The sequence below is a fragment of the Sceloporus occidentalis genome, unplaced genomic scaffold (genome assembly GCF_023333645.1).
Source record: "Sceloporus occidentalis isolate IW3139 unplaced genomic scaffold, rSceOcc1.0.p SCAF_65, whole genome shotgun sequence".
In the NCBI taxonomy this organism is placed as follows: Eukaryota; Metazoa; Chordata; class Lepidosauria; order Squamata; family Phrynosomatidae; genus Sceloporus; species Sceloporus occidentalis.
Window position 1 is genome coordinate 636,625 of NW_028317045.1, and position 26,449 is coordinate 663,073.

Here is a 26,449-nt window from a genome sequence, read left to right on the forward strand (position 1 = left end):
CACATCATGCAGGCATCCACAGGTTGTCCCCACTAGACACCAGGGAGTCAGGAGCACAGTCATGTGTGTGTGTCTGGGTATCTTAGTGTGCGTCTGGGTATGTTAGCATGTGTCTGGGTATGTGTGTCTGGTTGTGTGTGTGTGGCATTAGTGTCTGCGTTTGAGTGCCAATGTCTGGGTTTTCGTGGTGGTGTTAGTGGATGTGTAAATGTGAGTTTCTATGTATGCGTGTGAAAATGTCTGTGTGCATGTGTTAGTGTGAGCATCTGGGTGTGTTTGTGTATCTAGATATGTGTTAGTGTGTGTCTGTGCATGTTAGTGTGAGTTTCTGTGTGTGTGTTTTAGTGTGATTGTTTGTACATGTTAGTGTAAGTTTCTGTGTGTGTGTTAGCGTCCCTCCCAAGGTCCAGCTCTGACTGGCCCCTGGGAAACTACAGCATTTTCTTCTAAATTCAAACTCAATTCAGTGGAAAAGTCTGTAGGATTACAATGAAGCTGAAATAGATAAGGACATGATTTGTCTGAGCTGGGGTCACACAAGCTTAGTTGTGTCTAACAGTAAAAATCTCAAACACTTAATGTTAAATTCATCTATAATTTCATGTGGTGGAGAAGTACACAAAATTATTATTTGAGACTACATCTTTTTTTCCTCCTATATACATTTTATATATGATTAGAGAGGTTTAGTAATTGCTGCTCTAGGTTAATATATCTCAAGGCATTGTACTTATTAATTACCGTATTTGCTCGATTATAAGACAAGGTTTTTTTCAGAGCAAATGCTCTGAAAAATACCCCTCGTTTTATAATCGGGGTCGTCTTATAATCAGACCTCAAATAGGTCTGACTATGAGACGACTAAGATCCAGATCCCCCGCAACTGCAGGGGACCTGGATCCTCCTGTCTCCCCCCCCGCCCCACTTACCGGTACTTCTGAGTCCCCGGTGTGTAGCTGGGGCAGCGTGTAGATGTCTACGCGATTCGCGTAGACAACTTCCGCTGCAGCAGGAAGGAGGTGTGGCTAGCAGCGGGGGTTGTCTGCATCCATCGCACAGACCTTCCCCGGCTGTCAGAGATCAGAGTTCCCCGCAGTGTTAAATGGGGGGCATAAGGCATTTCTGGAGGCAGAGTGCTCTGTGAAATGCCATTTAACCCTCTTAATGCCACTCTGCCTCCAGCAATGCCTTTTTAACCCTCTATACGCCACTCTGCCTCCTGAATGCCTTAAACCTCCCTATATGCCACTCTTCCCCATAATATGCCTTTTAACCCTCTAAATGCCAGAGTGGCATATAGGGGTATAAGGCATTTCTGGAGGCAGAGTGGCACATAGGGGGTCAAAAGGCATATCATGGGGTACAGTGGCATATAGGGTTAAAAGGCATATCGTGGGGCACAGTGGCATTTAGTGGGTTAAAAGGCATATCATGGGGCACAGTGGCATATAGGGGGTATAAGGCATTTCTGGGGCAGATGTGCATAACTGGGGGGCAGGTTGGAAAATAGAAGGAAATAAAACCAAAATATTTTTCTCAATCATAGCTTTTATAAAAAAAAAAATAGTTTAGATGAATTAATATTTACTGGTAAAACTTTTTTCCTATAGGGTCGTCTTATATTCAGGCTTTTTCTTTTTTTCCTAAATTAATATTCAGATTTGGGGGGGGTCGTCTTATAATCAGGGTCGTCTTATAATCGAGCAAATACGGTATACAGAAAGAGAGGGAGATGGAATGAATAGCACACACTAACACAACTAGACACTCAGCATTAGCACACAGAGACACAAACACTAAAACACATAGTTACATAGGCAGAAAAAAGACATGCGTCCATCAAGTTCAGCCTTTCCTATATCTGTTAATTTGTTGCTGTTGATCCAAAAGAAGGAAAAAAAAACCCCGGTTTCGCTCTTTCCAATTTTGCACTAACCAGGGGAAAAAATTCCTTCTTCACCCCAAAATGGCAGTCAGATTTCTCTTTGGATCAATAAGCTGTTTCCCCATAATTAAAGATGATATCCCTGAATATTATGTTTTTCCAGGTATCCATCCAGTTGCAGTTTAAACGTCTGTACAGACTCCGATAAAACTACCTCTGCAGGCAGAGAATTACACATCCTTATTGTCCTTACTGTAAAAAACCCTTTCCTCTGCTTTAGTCTAAATCTCCTTTCTTCCAATCTGAACGCATGACCACGTGTCCTACGCATAGTCCTGTTTATGAACAGATTTCCACACAATGGTTTGTATTGGCCCCGAATATATTTATATAATGTTATCATATCCCCTCTGAGGCGACGTTTTTCTAAACTAAACAGATTTAAATTAGTTAACCTTTCTTCATAACTATAGTGCTCCATTCCTTTTATTAATTTTGTAGCCCGCCTCTGCACCCTTTCTAGTGCTATGATATCCTTCTTTAGAATAGGTGCCCAAAATTGCACAGCATATTCAAGGTGCGGCCTTACCATTGATTTATACAGAGGCAAAATTATATCTTTATCCCGCGACTTGATGCCCCTTTTTATTCACGACAATACCTTACTGGCCTTAGCAACCGCAGACTGACATTGCACATTGAGGCCTAGTTTGTTGTCTATAACAATTCCCAAATCCTTCTCATTTGTCGTTACCCCTAATTCACTACCGTTTAGGGTGTAGGTTGCTTGTGCATTCGCTACCCCGAAGTGCATAACTTTACATTTGTCTACATTGAATTTCATCTGCCATTTGTGGGCCCAGTCCCCCAGTCTATCTAGATCCCTCTGCAGCACTGTAATATCCCTAGTTTAGTGTCATCTGCAAACACAGAAACATGACTTTCAACGCCTACTGCCAGGTCATTTATAAATATGTTGAATAAAATTGGTCCCAGAACAGAACCCTGAGGGACACCACTTACCACTTTTGACCAGCTTGAAAATTTACCATTTATAACAACTCTCTGTTCTCTATCTCTAAGCCAATGTTCTACCCAAGAACAAGAATTTGCATCTAGACCAATTTCCTTCAGTTTGAATACTAACCTATTGTGTGGAACCTTGTCAAACCCCTTTGCAAAATCCAAGTAGATTACATCCACTGCAATACCCTGATCGACACTTCTACTTACTTCTTCATAGAATGCAATTAAATTAGTTTGACAGGACCTATGTTTCATAAAACCATGCTGATTTTTGCTAATAATATTGTTCTTCCCAAGGAATTCTTGAATATTATCCCTAAACAGCCCTTCAAATACTTTCCCAGCCACGGAAGTTAAGCTCACAGGTCTATAATTTCCAGGCACAGAGTTTGAACCCTTTTTGAAAATAGGAACCACATCTGCCTTCCTCCAATCCTCTGGTACAATTCCTGAAAGAAAAGAATCCCGAAAGATTAGAAACAGAGGTTCACTTATTTCCTGACTCAGCTCCTTAAGTACTCGTGGGTGAATACCGTCAGGACCCAGAGCTTTGTTAACATTAATTTTCTTTAGTTGCTGCAGCACCTTGTCCTGAGCCATCCACTCACAGTTTGACTGAAAATTTTTCTCAGTGGTCCTATGTATATCCATTGCCATAGATTCCTCCTTAATATATACTGAGGAAAAATAGTCATTTAAAGTTTCTACTTTTTCCTGGTCCTCCTTAACCAACACTCCCCCCTCTGTTTTTAATGAACCTACGTTTTCATTTTTTGTTTTTTTTCGAATTTATGTACTTAAATAATTTTTTGGGGTTAGTTTTGCTCTCTTTGGCAATCACCCTCTCATTTTCTAGTTTAGCCCATCTAATCATCTTTTTGCATGCTTTATTGGCTTCCTTATATCTTATATAGGATGCCTCTGATTCATCTGATTTAAACGCTGTAAAAGCCATTTTCTTATTTTTAATTTTCTGCTTAACGTCCCCACTAAGTCACATCGGTTTCAATTTGTTTCTTTTATATTTTTTCCTAGTGGTACGTACTGAGAAGTGTACCCTGCTAATATTTGTTTGAAAATACTCAATTTTTCCTCAGTATTTTTATCCTTGAAGAGTTTTTTCCAGTCAATAAGTTGTAAAGCTGCCCTAATCTTATTGAAATTGGCCTTCTTAAAATTATACGTTTTAGTATTCCCCATGGGCAATTTCTTTTTTGAGTTTATTTCAAAAGAGACCATATTGTGATCACTATTACCCAAGTGCTCCCCCACTTGAATGTTAGACAAAAGATCAACATTGTTTGATCCAAACAAATATCCTTTCTAGTTGGTGCTTCTACCAGTTGTGACATGAATGTGTCATTTAACAGGTTCAAAAACCTGAATCCCCTTGCAGAACTGTTGGTCCCTCTATCTCAATTTATGTCCGGGTAATTAAAATCTCCAATAATTAACGTGTTACCCAGATGTGCAGCTTTCTCAATTTGCTCTAACAGCTGCTCTTCCTCATCATTATTAACATTAGGTGCTTTATAACATATTCCAACCAGTAGTTTGTTTCCTTTTTTATGCCCCAAGTTGATATCTACCCATAAAGCTTCCACAAATCCCTTGTCGCCTTCAAGATGCTTAATATTTGACTTTAGCTCGTTGTTAACATACAAGAATACTCCTCCTCCCTTCCTGCTTTTTCTGTCCTTCCTATATAACGTATAACCTTTTACGTTAACTGCCCAGTCATGGGTCTCATCCCACCATGTTTCTGTTATGCCTATTATATCATAATGCTTAGTGTATGCTATTGCCTCTAGTTCTCCCATTTTGTTATTTAGGCTCCTTGCATTAGCAAGCATACATTTAATATTACCCTGAGTCTTTTGAATTGTATGAGAATTTTTATTAATACATACCTCCTCTGTTCTGATCTTGCCCCTCCCCCCATCTCCACCCCCCTTGTTCTTATCTGAAGCCCCTCTCCTTTCTGCGCTATCTCCATTTTCAAGATCTCTGTGTCCCCCCCCCACCACTAGTTTAAAAACCCCTCCAGCCTTCTAGCCATCCTTTCCCCTAGCACAGCAGACCCTCTTCCGTTTAGGTGCAATCCATCACCACTATAAAAATTGTACCCAAGTGCAAAATCAGCCCAGTGCTCTAGAAAGCCCAAACCCTCCTTTCTACACCATGACTTTAGCCACGCATTTACCTCCCTGATCTCCCGCTGCCTTTCTACTGTTGCGCGTGGCACAGGTAATATTTCTGAAAATACTACCTTGGAGGTCCTTTTCTTCAGTTTATCTCCTAATTCCCTGAACTCATTCTTTAGGACCTTCCATTTTCCACTGACTTTGTGTCACGTTCTACCCAGGCAGCGGAGCTGCATATCTCGCTCTTGCTTCAGTTTCCCTGTTTTGCTTCGATCCATTCCTGGATTTCCTTTTGCTCTGTTCTGATCTCCCATTCCTTGCTTCTGCTTCAGCTCTTTGCTCTTGCTTTGTATCCTTTATAAGGTGTGCCCCTCCTGTGTGTTCTGTTTGTCTCAGTCTGCAGTCTAAAGGTATGTCCCAGTGCTATGTGTTTGGATGTCATGTTTGGTTTGTTTTGTATCTTTGTCAGCAGGGATTAGCGTTAGGACCCACCGTCATTGGAGTACTTTGGCGTAGTGGTGGGCTAAGCATACTATCGCCATATGATGTGACGGAATCTCCAATTGTTATCACATAGTTCTAGGCTAGTTCCTGTATTCATGTTTGTCTGTCTCTTATGTACCTTTGCCCTTCTTCCTTGTATCATCTGAGGATTCTGGTTCCTCTCTCCTCTCCCTATGTCCTAGTTTATATGGCCTATCCTTACTTAAAGGAGAAGCGTCCGAGGATTCTGGCTCCTCACTCCTTCCCCTGTGTTCCTTGTCTTGTTCCCTGTTCTTTGTTGTGCCCTGTATTTATGTCTTGTCTGGTTCTCTTTCTTGCTTGGTCTCTCTGCTCCTCGCTATGTCCGCCTTGTGCTCCCTGTACCCCTTGCTTGTTATGTTTCTGCTATATCCTTTGCTTAGCTTCCATACTCCTAGCCTGCAGCATCCTGCACGTGATTCTAGTGATATGTTTCATGCCTGCTCCAGGGTGCCTGCAGGATTTCACTTCGTTCTGGACTTCATCCGCTGCTATATCAGGGCGCTGGTGTTTGGCTGCACAACCCTAGGTGCTCAACACCTGGGTGAGTGTGGTCGCCCTGCAACCAGGCCCTGTCCAACTCCACTACTGCACTGTGACTCCTGCACACAATCTTTGGGCGTGCTGGGTCAATGCAGTCATCTCTATGGACCCGGTCCATGACACTTTGTCATTGGTACCAATATGGAACATGACAGCCGGGTCTTCCCCAGCCCCCCCCAATAATCCATCCACTCTGTCAGCAACATGCCGGACCCGAGCACCCGGGAGACAGCAAACTGTCCGTTTGAGCCTATCAGAGCGGCAGATTACCCTATCTACTCTCTTAATAATAGAGTCCGCTACCACCACAACCTGTCTAGCCTTTCTTACGCTCTCAACCCCACTCATACTAGAGGGGCTGTTCCCTCGGCTGTTAGAAGGAACAGCTTCCTCCAGTATAGCTACTCCTGAGCTGATGCACCCAACATCTTCACTCAAGCGGGCAAATATGTTAGGCTGCACAAGGTCAGAACTAGCTAAACCTTTCCTCTTTCCTCCCCCTCTACCACAACGTGTAACTGTTACCCAGCTACATGCCTGTTCCCCAGCTGACTTATCTCCTCCCTCTTCACTACCTGCACCCACTAATCTCTGCTCAGTGAGCAGCAGACTCCTTTCAAGATTGTCTATCTCTCTCAAAGTTGCAATTTGCTTCTCAAGATCTCTAATATGAGCTTCCAGAGAAACCACTTGCTCACACCTGAGGTATGGACCCTGGACAGATTCATCCAGGCATGCATACATGAAGCAAGATGTGCATTGAGTCAGATCATCAATCTTGCTAACTCACATAACCATACTCACAATCAAGTATAAGAAAAAATAAATAAATAAATGAGAATCTACAAAATAACAGTTAAACAAGAACACCCGTCAAAAATAAACAGTTAAAAGTACAGAACTATTGTCCAACAAAAACAGTCCAATAAATATATAGCAGTATAAATACAGTACCTTGTGGAACCCCTTTTTCTCTTTCCAACTCCTGTTTCTTTTTAACTCCTACTTAAAATAGCCTACTTGGAAAGAGACTATCTCAATGCAGAAGCATTAGCACACAGAGACACAAACACTAAAACACATGCACACACTAACATACACACTCAGACACCTACAAAAAAAAATACCCAGTTAGTTACACTAACACAAAAGTATTGGACAAAAGTATTGGGACATCTGACCATTATACCAACAGGAACTTTAATGACATCACATTCAGCATATGCTTAAGGGCACATGCCAAACACATTTTGGACAATGCTATGCATCCAATTTTGTGGTAACAGTTTGGGGAAGACTCTTTTCTATTCCAGCATGACTGTGCCCCAGTGCACAAAGCAAGGTTCACATGGTTGCATGAGTTTGGTGTGGAGGAACTGGCCAGCACAGAGACCTAACCTCAATGCCGTTGAACACCTTTGGAACAGAGATTGCAAGTTAAGCCTTCTTGTATAACATAAGTGCCTGACCTCACAAATGCTCTACGGGTTGAATGGACACAAATTCCCACAGAAACACTTCAAAAGCATGTAGAAAGCCTTCCAAGAAGAGTGGAAGCTGCTACAGGGAGGATCAACTAAATATTAATTTCTGTGTTTTTAGAATGTAATGCCATAAAAGTCCTTGTTGGTGTTTGTTTACACACTAAAATACCTCCCCATTTGGGGCTGTATTTCTGCAAATGGAGTTGGAAATATAGTCAGAACCAATGGTCTCCCCAATGCTGAGCAGTACAGGCAGATACGTATCCATCATGTAATACAATCATTGAGGCATCTGATTGCCCCTAAATTTATTCTGCAGAATGACAATGACCCCAAACATACAACCAACATCACCAAGATCTTATAATAATACGAAGAACTATCTTCAGAGTAAAGGAGTCCTGGAAGTGATGGTATAGCCCCAATGGAGCCTTAATCTCAACATCAAGTCTGTCTGAGATTACATGAAGAAAGAAAAGCAGCTCAGGCTGCCTAAATCCACAGAACTGTGGTTAGTCATCGAAGGTGTTTGTAACAACCTACCTGCTGAGTTCCTTGAAAAATTATGAACAGGTTTACCTAAAAGAATTACATAGTAACATAGTAACATAGTTCATAAGGTTGAAAAAAGACCAAAGTCCATCAAGTTCAACCTATATACATATTGTGTCCCTACTGTGTTGATCCAGAGGAAGGCAAAAAACCCTTATGAAGCAGATGCCAATTGCCCCATACCAGGGGGAAAATTCCTTCCCGACTCCAAATATGGCAATCAGAATAAATCCCTGGATCAACGTTCTGTCCCTATTAATCTAATATCCATAACTTGTAATATTATTGCTTTCAAGAAACACGTCCAGGCTCCTTTTGAACTCTTTTATTGAGTTTACCATCACCACTTCCTCTGGCAGAGAGTTCCATAATCTCACCGCTCTTACTGTAAAGAACCCCCGTCTGTGCTGGTGTAGAAACCTTCTTTCCTCCAGCCGTAGAGGATGTCCCCTTGTTATAGATACAGTCCTGGGTATAAATAGGTCCTGGGAGTGATCTCTGTACTGTCCCCTTATATATTTATACATAGTTATTAAGTCCCCCCTAAGCCGTCTTTTTTCCAAACTAAATAACCCCAATTCTGATAATCTTTCTGGGTACTGTAGTCCTCCCATTCCCCTTATTACTCTGGTTGCCCGTCTTTGAACCCTCTCCAGCTCCACTATATCTTTCTTGTACACTGGTGCCCAGTACTGTACACAGTATTCCATGTGTGGTCTGACTAGTGACTTGTACAGGGGTAGAATTATTTCCTTGTCGTGGGCATCTATGCCCCTTTTGATGCACCCCATGATTGTATTTGCCTTAGCAGCAGCTGCCTGACACTGGTCGCTACAGGTAAATTTACTGTTAACTAAAACTCCTAAGTCCTTTTCCATGTCAGTCGTCCCCAGTGTTTTCCCATTTAATACATATTCCCAGCCTGGATTTTTCTTCCCCATGTGCATAACCTTACATTTATCTGTGTTGAACCTCATCTGCCACATCCCAGCCCAAGCCTCCAACCTATGCAGATCCATTTGTAATCGTGCGCTGTCCTCTATTGTGTTAACCACGTTACAGAGCTTAGTATCGTCTGCAAAGATTGATACTTTACTATGCAATCCCTCTACAAGGTCATTAATAAATATATTAAAAAGAATAGGACCCAAAACTGACCCCTGTGGTACCCCACTAGCAACAGTCACCCACTCAGAGTATGTACCATTAATAACCACCCTCTGTTTCCTATCACTGAGCCAGTTACTTACCCACATACACACATTCTCCCCCAGCCCAAGCATTCTCATTTTATGTACGAGCCTTTTATGTGGCACCGTATCAAATGCTTTGGAAAAATCAAGATATACGACATCCAGCGATTCACCCCGATCCAGTCTTGAGCTCACCTCCTCATAAAAGCTGATCAGGTTAGTTTGACAGGACCGATCCCTTGTAAACCCATGCTGATATGGAGTCATACACTTATTTTCATTGAGATACTCCAAAATAGCATCTCTTAGGAAACCCTCAAACAGTTTACACACAACAGAAGTTAAACTAACAGGCCTATAATTCCCCGGGTCACTTTTTGTCCCCTTTTTGAATATTGGCACAACATTTGCTATGCGCCAGTCCTGGGGAACAGACCCTGTCACTATAGAGTCCTTGAATATTAGAAATAGGGGTCTGTCTATTACATTACTTAACTCCCTTAGAACGCGGGGGTGAATGCCATCTGGACCTGGTGATTTGTCTATTTTGATTTTTTTTAGGCGGCACTGCACTTCTTCCTGCGTTAGACAGGCGACATGTACTGGGGCATTTATCTCATCCTGCTGTATATTACCTGGCATTTCATTTTCCTCTGTGAATACAGCAGAGAAGAATATATTTAATAGATTAGCTTTTTCCTGATCCCCGTCTATAACTTCTCCCTCATTACTTTTTAAGGGGCCAACGCTTTCATTGTTAACCTTTTTACTATTTATATAGTTAAAGAACATTTTGGGGTTTGTTTTACTCTCTTTGGCAATGAGTCTTTCTGTCTCCAATTTTGCTGCTTTTATCTGATTTTTACATATTTTATTTTTTTCCCGATAGCTTTTTAGTGCTTCCTCACTGCCTTCCTGTTTAGTAGCTTAAATGCCTTTTTTTTGCCATTTATTGCCCCCTTTACATTTTAATGCTGATGCTGTTTTGAAGGCAAATGGTGCTCACATCAAATATTGATTTTATTTAGATTTGTTGTCTGTTCGCTTACTTTGCAGTTTGTTAACTGAAGCAAATAAACTATTAACGTGTACGTTTAAAAGCATTTTTTCACACCTACCTAAAAAGTTTGCACAGTACTGTATATAAAAATAAAAAAACTCACCTCCTAAGGTCTGTAATTTGGAAAGGTAGAATGTCATGCAATTTTTATTTAATTATCCTTTAGTTATTTAGCACTAACAGTTTACATGGTGCTTCTTGCAATACATATATATTCAATGGGTATAACAAAACTAGAACTGACATACTAAGACAAACTGATATATTACATAGAGAGGGCCCAGCTTGCATGCCTACAATCTAGAGGAATGGACATTACAGGGCTCTGGTGGTGATTTTATACAAGGGATTGTGACAGATAGATTCTATGTATTGCCCCACATTCTGCAAGGTTAGTGATTAATGTAATGTAGAATATCACCCCAGGGAAATGTGTTACTTTAAAGCAGATATTGGGCCTTGAGGTGGAGCACTCTGAGTGCTCCACAGTTTGGAGCTGGGAGACTGCAGGTCAGGAGTCCGGTTCCAGAGTTCCAATACTCTGGCTTATCTCACCTGCAAAAGATAATTAATTGCAGGTGCCGTTGAGTACTACCTTGTCAATAAGAAGATCAGATTTTGTTTTGCTTCTTGTGGAGAAGTAGGAAGCTACTGAGAGAAGCTGAAACAGGAAGGCTGATAATTATGTTGGGAAATGGACAAACCACCCAACCCAGTCAGTATATAATATTGTTTAATTAGTGCTTAGGAAAGCAAGTGTCTCTGCTGCTTCACATTCAAAAGCTGTGGTGTTTCTCTTGTCCATCTACCTGCCTTGCCCTTTCTCCTCCACTTCTGCTCACAACATTCATGATCTTGAGGGCTCAGACCCCTAACTTGACTAACTGTCAAGTTAGTTCAGGTGTTGTGTTGGTGTCCCAAGTGGAGGTTTAGATCCCACTTCTGCCACCAGTGTAACTGGAACCAAGGATCTACCAGGATGTTCCTGGTCATCATTGCTGCCTTCCTTGTAGCTGGCTACAAGATAGGTAACTGCTCTAGTTACCAAAATAAAAGGTGCTCCTCAGAGAAAGGTCACCCAAAGAACCGTACCACCAGTCAGGACACATGAGCCAAACGTCACCAGAGTAATCTCCTTACACAGGTAGCAATTACAAAAGGATTTATGACAATGTCTGAATGAGTTTGACTGCAAAATGAACATACTGGGTAGCAAAGTCCACCATGATGAGGATAAACTTTTTTTATTTTTTTTTTTTAGACTTACTGTTTCTGGCTAAGGATTCTACTATATAAACAATGACCTGCTGGAAGGCTCCCCCAATGATAGGCAGAGGCTGCAGGGTAACAGGAAAGGTCACCTTGTGTGTCTACCCACTGCCATCTGTCACAAGTACAGTATGAAGGATTAAGTACACCTCTTTTGCAAGGGGCTAAATAATTATCACACAACCTTCTGCATTAGTTTTACTTCTTCACCCTGGATTCCAAGGATGTAAGGAATAGTTCCACTAAGTTCTTCCATAGTACATTCACACAGTCAAGGGCAGTTTTTAGTTTCACTTATTTTCACTCCATTTTAAATTCAAGTTTTAATCCACAGCTTGTCACTTAATAACAAATGATGTACACTGTGTGCACAATTATTAGGCACGTGAGTATTTTGACCATATCATAATTTTTATGCATATTTTCCAACTCCAAGCTGTATACACTTGTATTGGATTTAAGCATCAGGTGATGCGTATTTGTGTAATGAGGAAGGGTGTGGCCTAAGGAGATGAACACCCTATGTCAAGGTGTGCATAATTATGAGGTAGCTTCATTTTCTCTGGTAAAAAGGGCAGAAAAAGATTTAACTGACTCTGAAAGGTCAAAAATTGTAAAACGTCTAAGATATTGGGGCAAGATCCCAGAACCTTCAAACATTTTGTTGCAAATAGTCAACAGGGTTGCAAAAAACATGTTAAGAATAAAAGACGCAAATTAACTGCCAGAGATTTGAGAACAATCAAACATGAAGCTACCATGAACCCATCATCCTCCAGTGCTGTCATATTCCAGAACTGCAACTACCTGGAGTGTCCAGAAGTACAAGGCGTTCAGTGCTCAGAGAAACGGCCACGGTACGGAAGGCTGAACCCCGACAACCACTGAACAAGACATATAAGTTGAAACGTCAAGACTGGGCCAAGAAATATCCTTTTTAAAGGTTTTATGGACTGATGAGATGAGAGTGACTCTTGACAGTCCAGATGGATAGGCCCGTGGCTGGATCAGTAATAAGCACAGAGCTCCACTTCAACTCAGATGACAGCAAGGTGGAGGAGGGGAACTGGTATGGGCTGGTATTATCAAATATGACCTTGTTGGACCTTTTCGGGTTGAAGATGGACTCAAACTCCAAGACCTATTGCCAGTTTTTCTTTCTTCAACCAGTGGTACAGGAAAAAGTCTGCATCTTTCAAAAAGACAAATCACATGGCAGCAACTCAATGCATTTAGGCATGGAGACATGGTCAAGACAACTTGCTGAAGTTCAAACCGAGCATTAGAATGGGGACGAAAGGGGATTTAAGTGACTTTGAACATGGCATGGTTGTTGGTGCCAGATAGGCTGGTTTGAGTATTTCATAGGAGAATGGGCAGGCTGGTTCGAGATGACAGAAAGGCAACAGTAACTCAAATAACCAATCCTTACACGCAAGGTATGCAGAATACCATCTCTGAATACATCTCAAATCTTGAAGCAGATGGACTACAGCAGCAGAAGACCACACCGGGTGCCACTCCTGTCAGCTATGAACAGGAAACTGAGGCTACAATTCGCACAGGCTCACCAAAATTGGACAATGAAGACGAAGAACATTGCCTGGTCTAATTCCAGCTGTGCCATTCAGATGGCAGGATCAGACTTTGGTGTAAACATGAAAACATGGACCCATCCTGCCATGTATCAATGGTTCAGGCTGGTAGTGGTGGTGTAATGGTGTGGGGGTGTCAGGGTTTAGTAGATGGAGCCCTGAATGCAAAGCTGGATACATAGGAAAAAGCCAGCGGCGAGGTACCGGTAAGGATCGAGTGAATTCGTGGTCAGGACTAGCAGAGGTCAGTTCAGGTAGCGTAGGTTCACAAATGAAAGTCAAGCAAAGGGTCAGAATCCAAGCAGATAGAAATAGGTAGTATAGTATATCACCACAGTAAGGGCACAGTACATCTGAGCAATTTGGGTAGGGTAGAGACTCAGTTTTATAGGGAAGAGAGAGGTGCACAACCCTCTGATGTCATAATTGAACCTAATTACCCCATCTGGAATATCCCGCCTACTGTCCCTTTAAGAGGCCATCTTGCGCGCGCACCTAAGGGGCCTGTGAGATACTGAGGGTATTCCTCCATCTCTGTCTGGACGCCCCCCCTCGTGCTCCAAGCGACCCATGGACCGTGGTGTGGGGTGAAAGGCCACGGCACCGTCATCGACTGGAGGGACAGCGAGTGTCTGGCTGCAAGCGGGCTGATGTTGGCAGCGCATGTGGAGAGGAGGACGTGGTGCGGGAAGGAGGTAAGTGCGGCGGGGGAACATTTTCTTGGCACACTTTGGGCCCCCTAGTACCAATTGAGCATCGTTTAAACGTGACAGCCTACCTGAGTATTGTTGCTGACATCACATCTTGAACATGACAATGAGTTCACTGTACTCTATGGCCTTAACCCCACTGAACATCATTGGGATGAATTGAAATGTCTGTTTTGAGCCAAGCCTTCTCATCCAATATTAGTGCCTCACAAATGGTCGTTTGGTTGAATGGGCACAAATTCCCACATACACACTTGTGGGAAGCCTCCTCAAAAGAGCGGTGTCTGTTTTAGCTGCAAAAGCGTGTGTGTGAGTGTATAGGGGATGCATATCAATGGTTTTAGAAAGGAATGTCCAACACGCTTGCATATGTGTGACAGTCAGGTGTCTACATATTTTTGGTCATAATATCATTATATATCAATATCATTTATAATATTTATTTTTAATTTTCCCATGAAAAAAATATTTTTCTCCTTATCCATAAAATATACAGTAGTGCTATATACAGTGACTCCAGGTTTCCCTACTAATGAAGTCTGTTCCTCTTTAGGCCTTCATTAATCAGAGAGTGCAGTTGGGTGATTAACAATAAGCCATTCTATTATTTACCACAGTCAGTGATACAAGTCAGGCTGTTTGTCTACATTAGATTATTATTACATTATTATTATTATTATCTATAGAGTAGGCTAAGATAACAGAGTAGGAAACATGCAAATGGTAAAAATGCAGCAAAACACTGTATTTATGCAAAAACTAGAATTGTTTTAAAAAAGAAAACCGCACAGTGGTTTTGAAATGTATTTTTTACCAGAAAAAGGAATAATGATTTGAGGCCAACATTTCAACTTTCAACTAAAAACAATGAACCCCATCTTTCATATATTGTTTTTTTTTTTTAATATAACAGCTCAGTAACAATGTGTATAATTGTCCACTAATCAAAGGGGCCAAAGAGGGGCAACGACCGAAGCATTGTATCATAAATAATAGAAAACAGGTATTTGATGGTTGAGTCTGAAATACTTTTCAAAATGTTTTCTTTAGCAAAAATATACCCCTGGTTAGTGCACTCTGAGGATCTTCAGCTGGCTGTTTAGCAGAGCTTCTCTGGTGTGTTGTTAATTATTTAAAAGCAGGGAGCAGGTTAAGTGATCACCACATCTGTCACCCACACAAGCTTATCGCAGCACCAGATGTGTTTATTTTCAACATGCACTAACTAGCTGCTAAATGTGTTTCTATCTCTTAGCCAAGAGTTAATTAGGGAGACACACTTAACATTACTTTTGTGACAGACATTTACTTTATTTTTATACTTTTCTTGGGCACTTTCATCCTATCTTACAATAATCATGATTTGCAAAACAGATTTGTTGAAATTTTTTGAAGTAACATCCTAACATCCAGTAATGGCAGCATTTTAACCCAATGCACCAGTCTATGTGGAATATAATCTCTTTCAGCATGTGTGATTCAATAGTATATGGCTTAATATACCTGAATATTCTGAACAGCTGGAAAATTTTAATATTATGACCTAAAAGCAAGCAAGTTATTTAGTTGCAGATGGCTGCTGCGGTAATGTATTCTTAGAAATAAGGTATGTTATGTTGAAAAAAAATCAGTTTAGTAGAGACATACAGTAGATATTTACTAAAGAATTTGCAGAAGAGTTGAGGATTTTAAACACATGGCCCTCACTATACATTGGGCCATCTTTACAGAGCTAAAGGAGCAGTTGGCCAGGGCCCAGACATCCCAGGGACCTATCTAAAGCTGCTCATTTCCACGTGTATCAGAACAGAGGCAGAGAGCTTCAGGGAAAGTTACTTTCTGTCTGGAGTGTAGGCAGAGACTGCTTCCTGTCAAAAGGTGTGCATCTGTCTGATAATCTCTAGAGAAACCTGACCACTTTCTGGGATTCTGCTTTTCTGTGTGCAGTATACATACTTTTGTTCACGGATACAAGCCTGAGTTGGTATTGTCAATAATAATGATCATTATATTCACTGGGATAGTAACAGCAAATAGAATTGGTACATATTGGTACGTATTTATGTATGCATGCAGGCATTGCATGTGTCTTTGATAAGAGAGAGAGGGGCGCCGAGCGGTGGCTGAACAATAATTTTTCAGCGACCGCTCAGGCGCCCCTTTGTCTCCTCCGTGTGGCCTCCAGCTCGGTCGTGGTGCCGGCATGTCATGCTGAGCGCTGGGATATGACGTCATAGAGAGGGGATAGAAAGTGAGAAGGGAGGGAGAGGGGATAGAAAGTGAGAAGGGAGGGAGAGGGGATAGAAAGTGAGAAAGGGGGGAGAGAGAGATAGAGAATAAGGGTAGTAAGAATATTGAAATAAAGAGTGAGAATGAGTGAGAGAATGAATGAATTTGTGTTTGGATGAATTGTGTGAATGAGTGAGAGAATGTTTTATGGCTGAACTGGATCTCCATAATACATAGTCAACTTAATGAGGTAAAAATCTTCACAAACGATAAATTATTTACTTTATACAGTTCAACCCTCCTAGTATGGACAACCTCACTTAATGCAAAGTAAAGTCCACCACTGTGAATAAACCCCCAAAAGCTCACAAATAACCTCTCCAGTTAGATGATGTTAAAATGCGTGTGTCTCATTAGTACATTAACTTGTAAAGTCTCAAACTTCAAATGCTATACAATTATCTTTTTCACTTGTAACCTTTTGTTCTTATAGTTTATACTCACTGTCCAGCTTCATATAGTACTTTGATTGGACAGATCATATATTGGGCCTGCACTGTGAGTGGTTTTTCAGCTAGAAAAAAAAACAATAAAAAAAGATTAGTTATGTTAGAAAAGCAACAGATCACATGACTGAATTAAATAGGTGTGAGGGAAAAGTCCACAGAGCTACAGATATATATATTAAACAATACTTAACCCATTAAGGACCAATGACATGCTAGGCACATCACAGAAAAGCAGTCACTTAACAACCAATGATGTGCCTGGCACCTCATGGCATTGAACAAGCTTAGAAAGAGATCTACTAACGTTTTCTTCGCTTAAACTGTGTTGCTGGAATGCATACAGTACCATCAAGATCGGCATCAGGGGCCATATGCGGGCCCTGCCTGGGACATCAATGTCCGCTATACACTGTATGGCGGCGGACGCTCCACTTTAAAAGAGTTCAACTCCTAAGCTTTTAAGGACGCACTTTGACCACTCTGGAAAGCGGTGACGAGCGCCACCATGAGAAATTTTGCCTCTTGCAAGATGGCTCCGTTCTTAAAAAAATAAACAAACAAGTTTCCACACCCTGGTGAGAACTCTGGCTCCCCTTGCAGGTCGAATACAGGTACTGCATTCAACCATGCAAGTCATTAGTAAAATAAATTGGGGAAAAAATGGTAACATGTTAAAATAATTCTCGGCTGTGTTTTGTTTTTTTTACATTGTAAAACATTTTTTTTTTAAAATTTGCGCTTTATCTTCACAAACAATTCTCGCATCCAAAGAGTTAAAATACTGGCATGTTAAACACCCATGGGGTGTCTACTTTTTAAATTGAATTGACCGGGACCAACAATATCCCAATTAACACAGGGGGCAGGATGACCACATGTCAAATTTCCAACTTGAAAAATACACATGTCCCAAATGTGGCCTTTTAGCCCCCAAACAACCCAACAAACCCATGCATGGGGGATATCACCGTACTCAGAAGATGCTGCTGAACACAAATTAAGGTGTTGTTTCACAGCGACATATACAAGGAACTGTAAATTCATACCTAATGTAGAAATACTACTGCAAACTTTGAAGGCTTGTAGTAAAATATGTACATGTGTACATGTGTGTCTAGTTTTCAAAAAAATATATGACTTGATGGGGTAAATTGAACTGACTGGCTACAAAGATATCCCAAATAGGATATGTGGGCAGAATTCCAATTTGAAAAATGCGCACTTCTCAAATGTGGCCTTTTAGTCTCCAAACAACCTGACCAACCCATGCATGGGGGATATCACTGTACTCAGGAGATGCTGCTGAACACATATTGGAGTGTTTGACAGTGGCATATGCCAGGAGCTGTAAATTCACACCTGAAGTTAAATGTGTGTGGGGAAAAAAACACAAAAAAATTTCTACCACAAAGTTTAACAAAGACCGGTGGTGGGATTAGTGTATTAGTGTAGTGTTAAAATACTAACATTTGACATACCTTGGGGTGTCTTGTTTTCAAAAATGTAGGGTTTGATGGGGTAAATTGCATTGGACAGATTCAAAGATCTTCCAAATAGCACATGAGGGCAGAATTACCATATTTGGAAAAAATGGTTTTGAAATAGCAAAATGCTACTTGTTGCCCTATAACGTGCAGAAAATAGCAAATAAATAAATAAATAAATACAATTGGGTATTTCTAAACTCAGGACAAATAGTAGAATCTATTTAGCAGGTTTTTTCATTAGCTTTTATAGATGAGTAAAAAAAATTTCAAGTAAAAGTCAGAAGTCCCTTTTTCTAATTTTTTCACCCTATTTTATACTTTTTGATAGTAAGTTATATGATACAATCAATATAACGACATCTAAAGAAAGCCCGTCTTGTCAAAAACAATATACCGTATTTGCTTAATTTTAAGACAAGGTTCTTCTCAGAGCAAATGCTCTGAAAAATAACCATCGTCTTATTTTCGAGGCCGTCTTCTAATGAGACGTGAAATAGAGGTCTGACTACAAGACTAAGACCCAAATCCACTGCAGCGCTGCAGGGGACCTGGATCCTCCTCTCTGCCAGCCGGTATAGGTCTCTGCGATGCATGCAGACAACCTCCGCTGCTGCCGAAATGTTAACAGCCATTGTCACGAAGGGTACAAAAAATAAAATCAGCCATTGTCACGAAAGGGGTTAATGTGAGTTTGTTTCTGTAGCTCTATTATTATGATATTGCAGTAAATCAGCTGTCATATCTCAGGCTTCTCATCTTGGCTGTAACAAGCAAGCAGTGTGCTTTGAATAGTGCCAACAATTTATGCAGTACTTTACATATTGCATTACACATAAGGTAAGGTAAAGAGGGTCCTACTTGAAAACTGAAAAATGTAGTTTTATGATATGAGTGAACAAAGGGTGCAAAATCTGGCTGTTTGGGTCTTAGTTTGTATGTTTTGGCAAAAAATGGTGGAGGTAATGCACACCAGTTCTCTGGGTCAAAACCCGAATCGTCCGGGTCGCGGGGTCTTGACACACCCAGCTCCCTGTCCATTTGCCCTTTAAATGGGGGGGGTTTCCACTGACATCCTCCCCACAGATGTCAGCGGGCAGTCATGGCTGCATCCCGCAAGGGAAGACTCTGGGTAGCCGGAGCTCAGAAGTTCCCAGGTATATTTATAACATATATACTGACAGAACAGTGCTAAGAACATTTTTATGGGATGTGCTATATTATACTGAGATTAAACTCAATCCCTATTAAAAAAAGATCCTGTAGGAGGCTGGAAATTAGAAAACCAATTCTGGCTTGTGAACCTCTGCATATATAGCATTACTCCCGACCAAGTAGTTTATTAGACACTTACTTATTTTTGTGTTATTCACAAGGAAAGAACAGGTGACTTCATTTACATTTCGGCTAAGTAAAAATCCATTTCCTCTTAAGACGACTTGGAATTCCTCTATAGAAAATAAAATCAAATGTATGGATATAAAACAAGAATTAAGAAAATATAACATGTATTTATTTTCCAAGCATAACTTTTTATTTACCAATCCTACTAATGTTTAGGCATTTTAAGTTTGTCCTGGGCTACACAGTTAAATCCTTGTTAAAAGAAAATATTGCATCAAAACAAGGCAAACAAAGTCACTGCTCAATGAACCAGTTACAAAAGAGTTCTCTGATTGCCTCTTCTTGCTTATTTACACTACGAAGAAATGAGCCAAGCAGCTGGAGCCTTCATAGGATGGAGCAAAAGCCACTATGCACAGGAGCCAGTATGAATATGTCACTGGTGACAATTGCTATAAAATGGGTTTCCACGGGTAACATTCCCTCATCATTTCATCAAGCTATACTGTGAGAGAGGGTATTGTGTTTTAATCATGCAGGTAGGCAATCGGTATATGTATAAAGTATATAGACTTTATTGTCCATTCAGACATTATTCTCTATATAGATATATTTTTTTTAAATAGTGGGGTTTTACCATATGCATTATACTACATGCAGTTTGCATTATCTTGTCTTTTTCCCATTCAGTTCATTTTTTTTTCTTATGTGGGATGATCCAACACTCTGATTACAAATATTTTCAGAAGGGGAAACCAGTCTATAAACCAGAAAAAGGTATTGGACTGCAGAGTAAAATGAAAATGTAATGTGTGGATGATTGGAATAGAGACCTAAGATAAAATACATACATTTTTGATCAACTGTTGAACTGAATAAACTAAGTATAGTTACCCTCAATCATTTTTATTTATTTTTTCATATCAACATCCTTTCCATAAAAACTTCTATGAATATGTATTTGGCTGTAAGGCAGAATGGCCCGGACAAGGAAGGTTGGTTTCATTCTTTGCTTTCACAATACAATATATTCAGTTGAAAAAAAAGTCAATATGAGTTATAGTCAAGGCACAGATAATGAAAATAAATAACTCTTACCACCAACACAGACAGATGATGGCTCAACGTACAAGATTTCTGTGCACGACTTCTTTAAAATCTGCAAAAAAATAAATATGCAAATTACCTTTCAACATATGTAATACATATTTTGTTCTTACAGCTACTTACACTATATGACCAAACGTATGTGGCCACCTGACCATCACACTTATATTAGCTTTTGAAAATGGAATGCAAACAGACCATATGCACTTCAATGCATAAAATACACAGTATGACCAAAAATATGCATACACCTGATTATCACACCTATACAGTGCTGTATCCTAGGCGGACTAGGAAGCCACTTTACACCTGCCTGAAGAAGAATTGAGGCAGCCAGCTAGTTGCTGTTATGCGGAGAGAACAAGGCATTGCAAATAAAAGGTACAAACGCCTCAATGTGCAAAAATAATTATTTCTAAGCCGTCAGCATAGGTATATCGCTCTCATGAAAATAAACACCTAACGTGGTTCGTACTAAACTTAGTGCTTATCCATAGGTATGCACTACTGTATTTTACAAATGCTTATATCTAGTATAAATTATCCGATAATCACATCACCTGTGGCGTAACATGACACACCCATTGCGTGCCAGAGATATCACTGTTTAAATATTTGGGGAGAAAGATCCAGAATCAAGCTGTTTGTGGGCAACAATGTCGCTGGCAAGCTGTTTGTGGGCAACGGTGGCACTGGCAAGCTGTTTGTGGACAAAGAGTTTTTAACAGAAGATCCAGAGTTTCAGGACAGAGTGAGATCTGGAGAGAAGTGCCACGGTAAGCGAGTTAAACAAGCAAGAAAGTCAGGGAGGAGCCAAGATGCAGGGGATACCAAGGACTCTGTCTGTATCCCATGATGTATGATCAGTAATCAGAAGACACAGATAGAACCAAGCAAAAACGGATGCATCTTGGCAAGACTGCAACTGGGCCAGTCGGATAGCATAGGCTGCACAGCTGGATAACCCTCGGTTGGGGCCATGCGGCTGGATAGGCCTCAGGCAGGGCACACGGCCGCCTTATATGGTATGGAAACAGATGCCTCATTTAACCCCTTCAATCCCAGGGGTTTTTGGTACCTCAAGTCCCGGAGCAATTTTGCCCTTTTTGCGCTATGTCGGTTTCATGGATTATTCTCTTTTCTTGTGAATAGTGTACCCATGTAAACTATATATTGTTTTTTCAGGGAGAGATAGAGCTTTCTTTTCATACCATAGTTAGATGATTAGCTGAAAATTTAGAATGAGAAATTTAGTAAAAACTAGGGAACTTTTTTTTTATTTTCCCTCTGAATCCTCAAATTAGGTAAAGTGATTGAAAAGCCCCTCCAAGTTTATCAATTCAATGTCCTGATTTCAGAAATACCCAATTTACATAGATTTTCCCAGGACTTATAGGGAACATACTATAAGGTGTACATTATTCATAGAATTTTTATGCTTATGGCTTAATGGGTTTGGGGGCTGTGAACGGGGGCAGAAGGGTTATACTGGGTAGATGTTGTGTTAGGGCAATGGGATGTAATTTTTTTTGCATAGACTTGTATAGAGATCACAGTGTCTGTGCCTAATCAGAGCGACCGGATATCCCTGCAGGGGATATCCTGTCCTCAGATGACCTTCCAGGTGATGTCAGCAGTGACGCAACCCGGAAGGGAAGGCCTGAAGGCGCGATCAAATTTAAAAATGTAACAGTTTTCCGGATTTCATGCCGGAAGCTGTTACCTACGATGCTGGCTTCTGCTATCAGGGGGGAATCCAGGCTGTCAAACAGCCTGATCTTCCATGCAGTGGCAGGGATGTACCGGGACATACCGGTACGTCCATTGTGGATTCTTGGGATGCGTTTTTTGGACATACCGGTACGTCCATAGGAGACTGAAGGGTTTAAAAGAGCTTAGCTCACCTAAGCTTAAACTGTGTCATTGAAACGCTGATAGTGAGGCATTCAGCAACACTGAAAACCCACCCCATGACGCACTGTGACCTCTTCAGAGAGCTGTCACAAGCGCCACTCGTGTTTAGATGTCATTTTCTCCTCACTCATTTATATATTATGAAATATATATTGTTATATATTGTTTTTTCAGGACAAGGGCTTTCTTGATACCATTATTTTGATCATATTATGTAATTTCCCATAAATTGATAATAGATGATGAAGAATTGAAAAAAAATAAAAATACACATTTTCTGACATTTACCCGAAAAATCTTTTACTCATCCAAAAAAGCTAATTCAAACAACACCCCAATATGTATTGAGCAACATCTCCTGAGTACAGTGATAGCCCCCATGTATGGGTTTGTCAGGTTGTTTTGGAGGTAAAACTCCACATTTAGGAAGTGCACATTTTTTAACTTGGAACTTTTACATCTGGTCCTACTGCCCCCATGTCATAATAGGGCCATCTTTGAAGCCAGCTAATTCAATGTACCCCTTCAAACCATATATTTTAGAAAACTAGACACCCCAAGGTATTTCAAATGCTAGTACTTTAAACCTTTCCATGCATGAGATTCTACCACCAGCCTTTGCCAAAGTTTGTGGTAGTATTTTTGTTTGTATTTTTTTTCATACAAATTGTACTTTGGGTATAAATTTATAGCTCCAGGTATACATCACTATCAAACAACACCCCGATATGTCTTCAGCAACATCTCCCGAGTACAGTGATACCACCCACGCATTGGGTTTGTCTGGTATTTGGAGGCTAAAAGGCCACATTTGGGATGTGTGCTTTTTCCCCCCATTTTGGTCAGTCTGTGCCTATGCCCTATCTTTGAGCCCAGCCACTCCAATTTACCCCATCAAACCACTCATTTTTTTAAAAAAATTTGAAACCCCTTGGGTATTTGAAATCCTTTTACTTTAACTCTTTCCATGTCAAGATTTTTGGGAAGATACAGTGCTAATTTTAGCACTTAATAGCTCATCATAATAAGTAACTGCAGTGGCGGAGCGGTCACAGGGTGTCCTGGGGCGAGTGTTCAGTGTCACTGAATGCCTCGTGATCAACGATCGCCTCCTAAACTCTTTTAAAATGGGTGTCCGCCTCCATACAGTGTATGGCGGATGTTGACACCCGGGGAGGGGCCAGACACGGTCCCTGATGCCGATCTCATTGTTGCTGAATGCCTCTACATCGAATGCCTCGACATGCCTCTAAGCTTATTTTAATGAAATGACGTGTCAGGCACGTCATAGGTCGTTAAGTGACCGTTTTTGCGTGACGTGCATGACCAGTCAATGGATGTTAAGGGGGTCTCTCCAACTCTGAGCTCCCCCTGCAAGTTGAATACATATCTGCTTTAAGATCTGTTTACTACAGCAACCTCTATAAACAAAATATGTTCAGTAATAATATAGAAATTTGTAATATAACTGCATTCTGATTTTTTGTTCTAAACATTTCCACGTATACTCAGTAAAGTAACTGCCACACAATGACAAACCAGCAGTAAAACCATCTCTCAGTGGTGACAGTTTACAAAAAGGAAATGCACCAGACCACAACAGATTTAAATGTAAGCCTGAGGCAGAAAATACATCTAAGAGTTCTGTAAAGTGCATATATCAGCCATCAAATGTAAGATAATTGACAGGTATACAAACAGAGAAAAATAATATCATGCAAGGCTAGATACATCCTGGTTCTCAAAGTAAACATGTCATGTATTCCAAGTACAAAAACTCTCCAATCAATTTTTGCCATGGGCAAACAATATATCAAAGAAGCCCATATATCCATCTAAAGCAGGCTTATACAACCTACAGCCTGGTGGATTATGCTGATGAATGGGGTTAAAATGTGCTATAAGGGCAATAGCAGAGCCAGCTGTGTTTACCTGGGTCACAGATCACTTTTTCCAGCACGAGAGAGGGGATGCTTTTACAAGTCTGATCCAGGAGCCGGAAAGCTGCTCAGTGTGGTTAAGGATGGACAGTGTGTTTTGTAGTGATCAACATGTGGTAATAAATGGTTAGTATGACTGATAACCTCAAAATAAGATGCACAATGAAAACAACTGAATAAATACAATCTTAATAAAGCCTAGCACTTAATAAAGCGTAGCCTGACTCCACAAGTCTCACCACTCCTTTACCTGAAACAATACAGCCGTCACTTCTTGTGGATTTATTTAAAGAAACTAAATAACATTAGTTAGTGTAAATGAATCTTACACACTTATCTTTAATTCTCAGGTGTTAAAAAATAACTAAATATTTAAAATCACTTATAAGTAAAGTCCAGGGAAGGTAGAAGAATTACTTAACACCTTACCACAGAACACTCCAGACAGGACTTGATAGATCAGGTGGTGTATCCAGCCCAGATGTTTGGTGTTGCATGACCAACAAAATCAAATTAACAATGTTTTATTGTCCTTCTGAAGTCCAACGCGATACAGAAGATCAATGGGTTGAACTCTTCACCACTGTTTATGTTCAAAGCTATATATCTGTACCATTATTTTAAATCATCACTGATCTTTAGATATTATATTAGTCACAACAAACTACCTTTTATTCTTTAACACACATTAAAATCAACATTTACTTAGATAACTGAAAATGTCTAAGGGTCATCTATAAAACTAGCACTTTTTCATTTAGAAAAGCATTCTGTTTCACACAAAATATGCCTAGCTCTGGTTTTCTTTTATAAAAAAATGTCATTACATATGCTTTAATGTTGTGCCAGACATCTGCACACGGAAAGAGTGCCACGATGCAGAACAGTGACAGTTACTTCCTGTAACACAACATCCTTGTGACACAGGCCTGAAAAAAATATGCAATTAACTAACTGGAGAGTATGATAGAAAATAAACTAAAGCTGTAAAGGACATATAGAAAGTGAACTTATGCTAGAAGAGTAGAATCAAAACTATAGCACCTGTTAAATGATAGATGTATAAAAAAAAGCCCACTGTTGATTCCTCATAAAAGGCAAACAAAGCACAACTGTACTTTTTAGTTACATATATGTTGTTGGTTTGAAAAAAGAGGAAAAAAAATACAGTTCTTAAGGGGACACTCCAGCCATCATATGGACCTTAATGCATAGGATAGCCGTGAGGCCCTTTAAATTTGACTGCAGAATCTCGCATATCCATTTTATCCTTTCTTTACCACCCAGCTATATTCTGCACAGGAGAGCTCAATAGTGCCCTATGTGTTCCTGCCAGAACCAAGAGTCTACCACCTCGATCAGGAGAATGAAAGCGAGATCCACTTTGGAAACTGACCACTACTTCCACGATACAAGCATTGACGAATCAGAAGAGATTCCAGTATGGACAGCTATACTTGCAACAAAGAAAGTTAAGGTATTGAGCCAATTGGCAATTGGGGAAAGATAGGGGAAGTACACGGATAATCTCTTTTTGGGTTTAAGAATTCTAATTACAAGAATGCCAGAAGATCACAATTGTTTGCATATAGCCATACCAATGACAGGCACCGTCTTGTACCAGCGGTGTTAATGGAGGAGTAGCCCAATATGCAGGGGTGACTAGAAATCCAGTCAGTAGGTAAACCGAGGTCAGAGTTCAGGCAGCAATCAACAAGCAAGTTCAGGAAGGTCAAGTTCAGGGAACAATCAAATAGGCAAGGTAACTAGGTCACAATAGGGACAGGAGCACAGAACTGAAGACACTCTGTAGGGCAAAGAACATCTCAGAATATCTGAGCACGGACATGATGGTGTTCAGGTGTTTTATAGGGATCTCAGGCGTGACGTCATGCATCACGCCTGCAGATCCGCCCATTGTACAACCCCTCATAATGTT

At 40.5% G+C, this 26,449-nt stretch overlaps 1 protein-coding gene across 1 annotated transcript in view; it reads right to left on the minus strand.

The window, feature by feature from the left end:
* Positions 1 to 26,449, minus strand: part of LOC149286945 (anthrax toxin receptor 2-like) — a 152,166-nt gene that overhangs the window by 34,959 nt on the left and 90,758 nt on the right. The window contains exons 8-10 of the mRNA XM_089493570.1: positions 20,648 to 20,708; positions 19,560 to 19,655; positions 16,717 to 16,786 (exon numbers count right to left, since the gene is read on the minus strand). Of these exons, the coding sequence (XP_089349696.1) occupies positions 16,717 to 16,786; positions 19,560 to 19,655; positions 20,648 to 20,708 (227 nt within the window). The remainder of the gene's footprint in view (positions 1 to 16,716; positions 16,787 to 19,559; positions 19,656 to 20,647; positions 20,709 to 26,449) is intronic.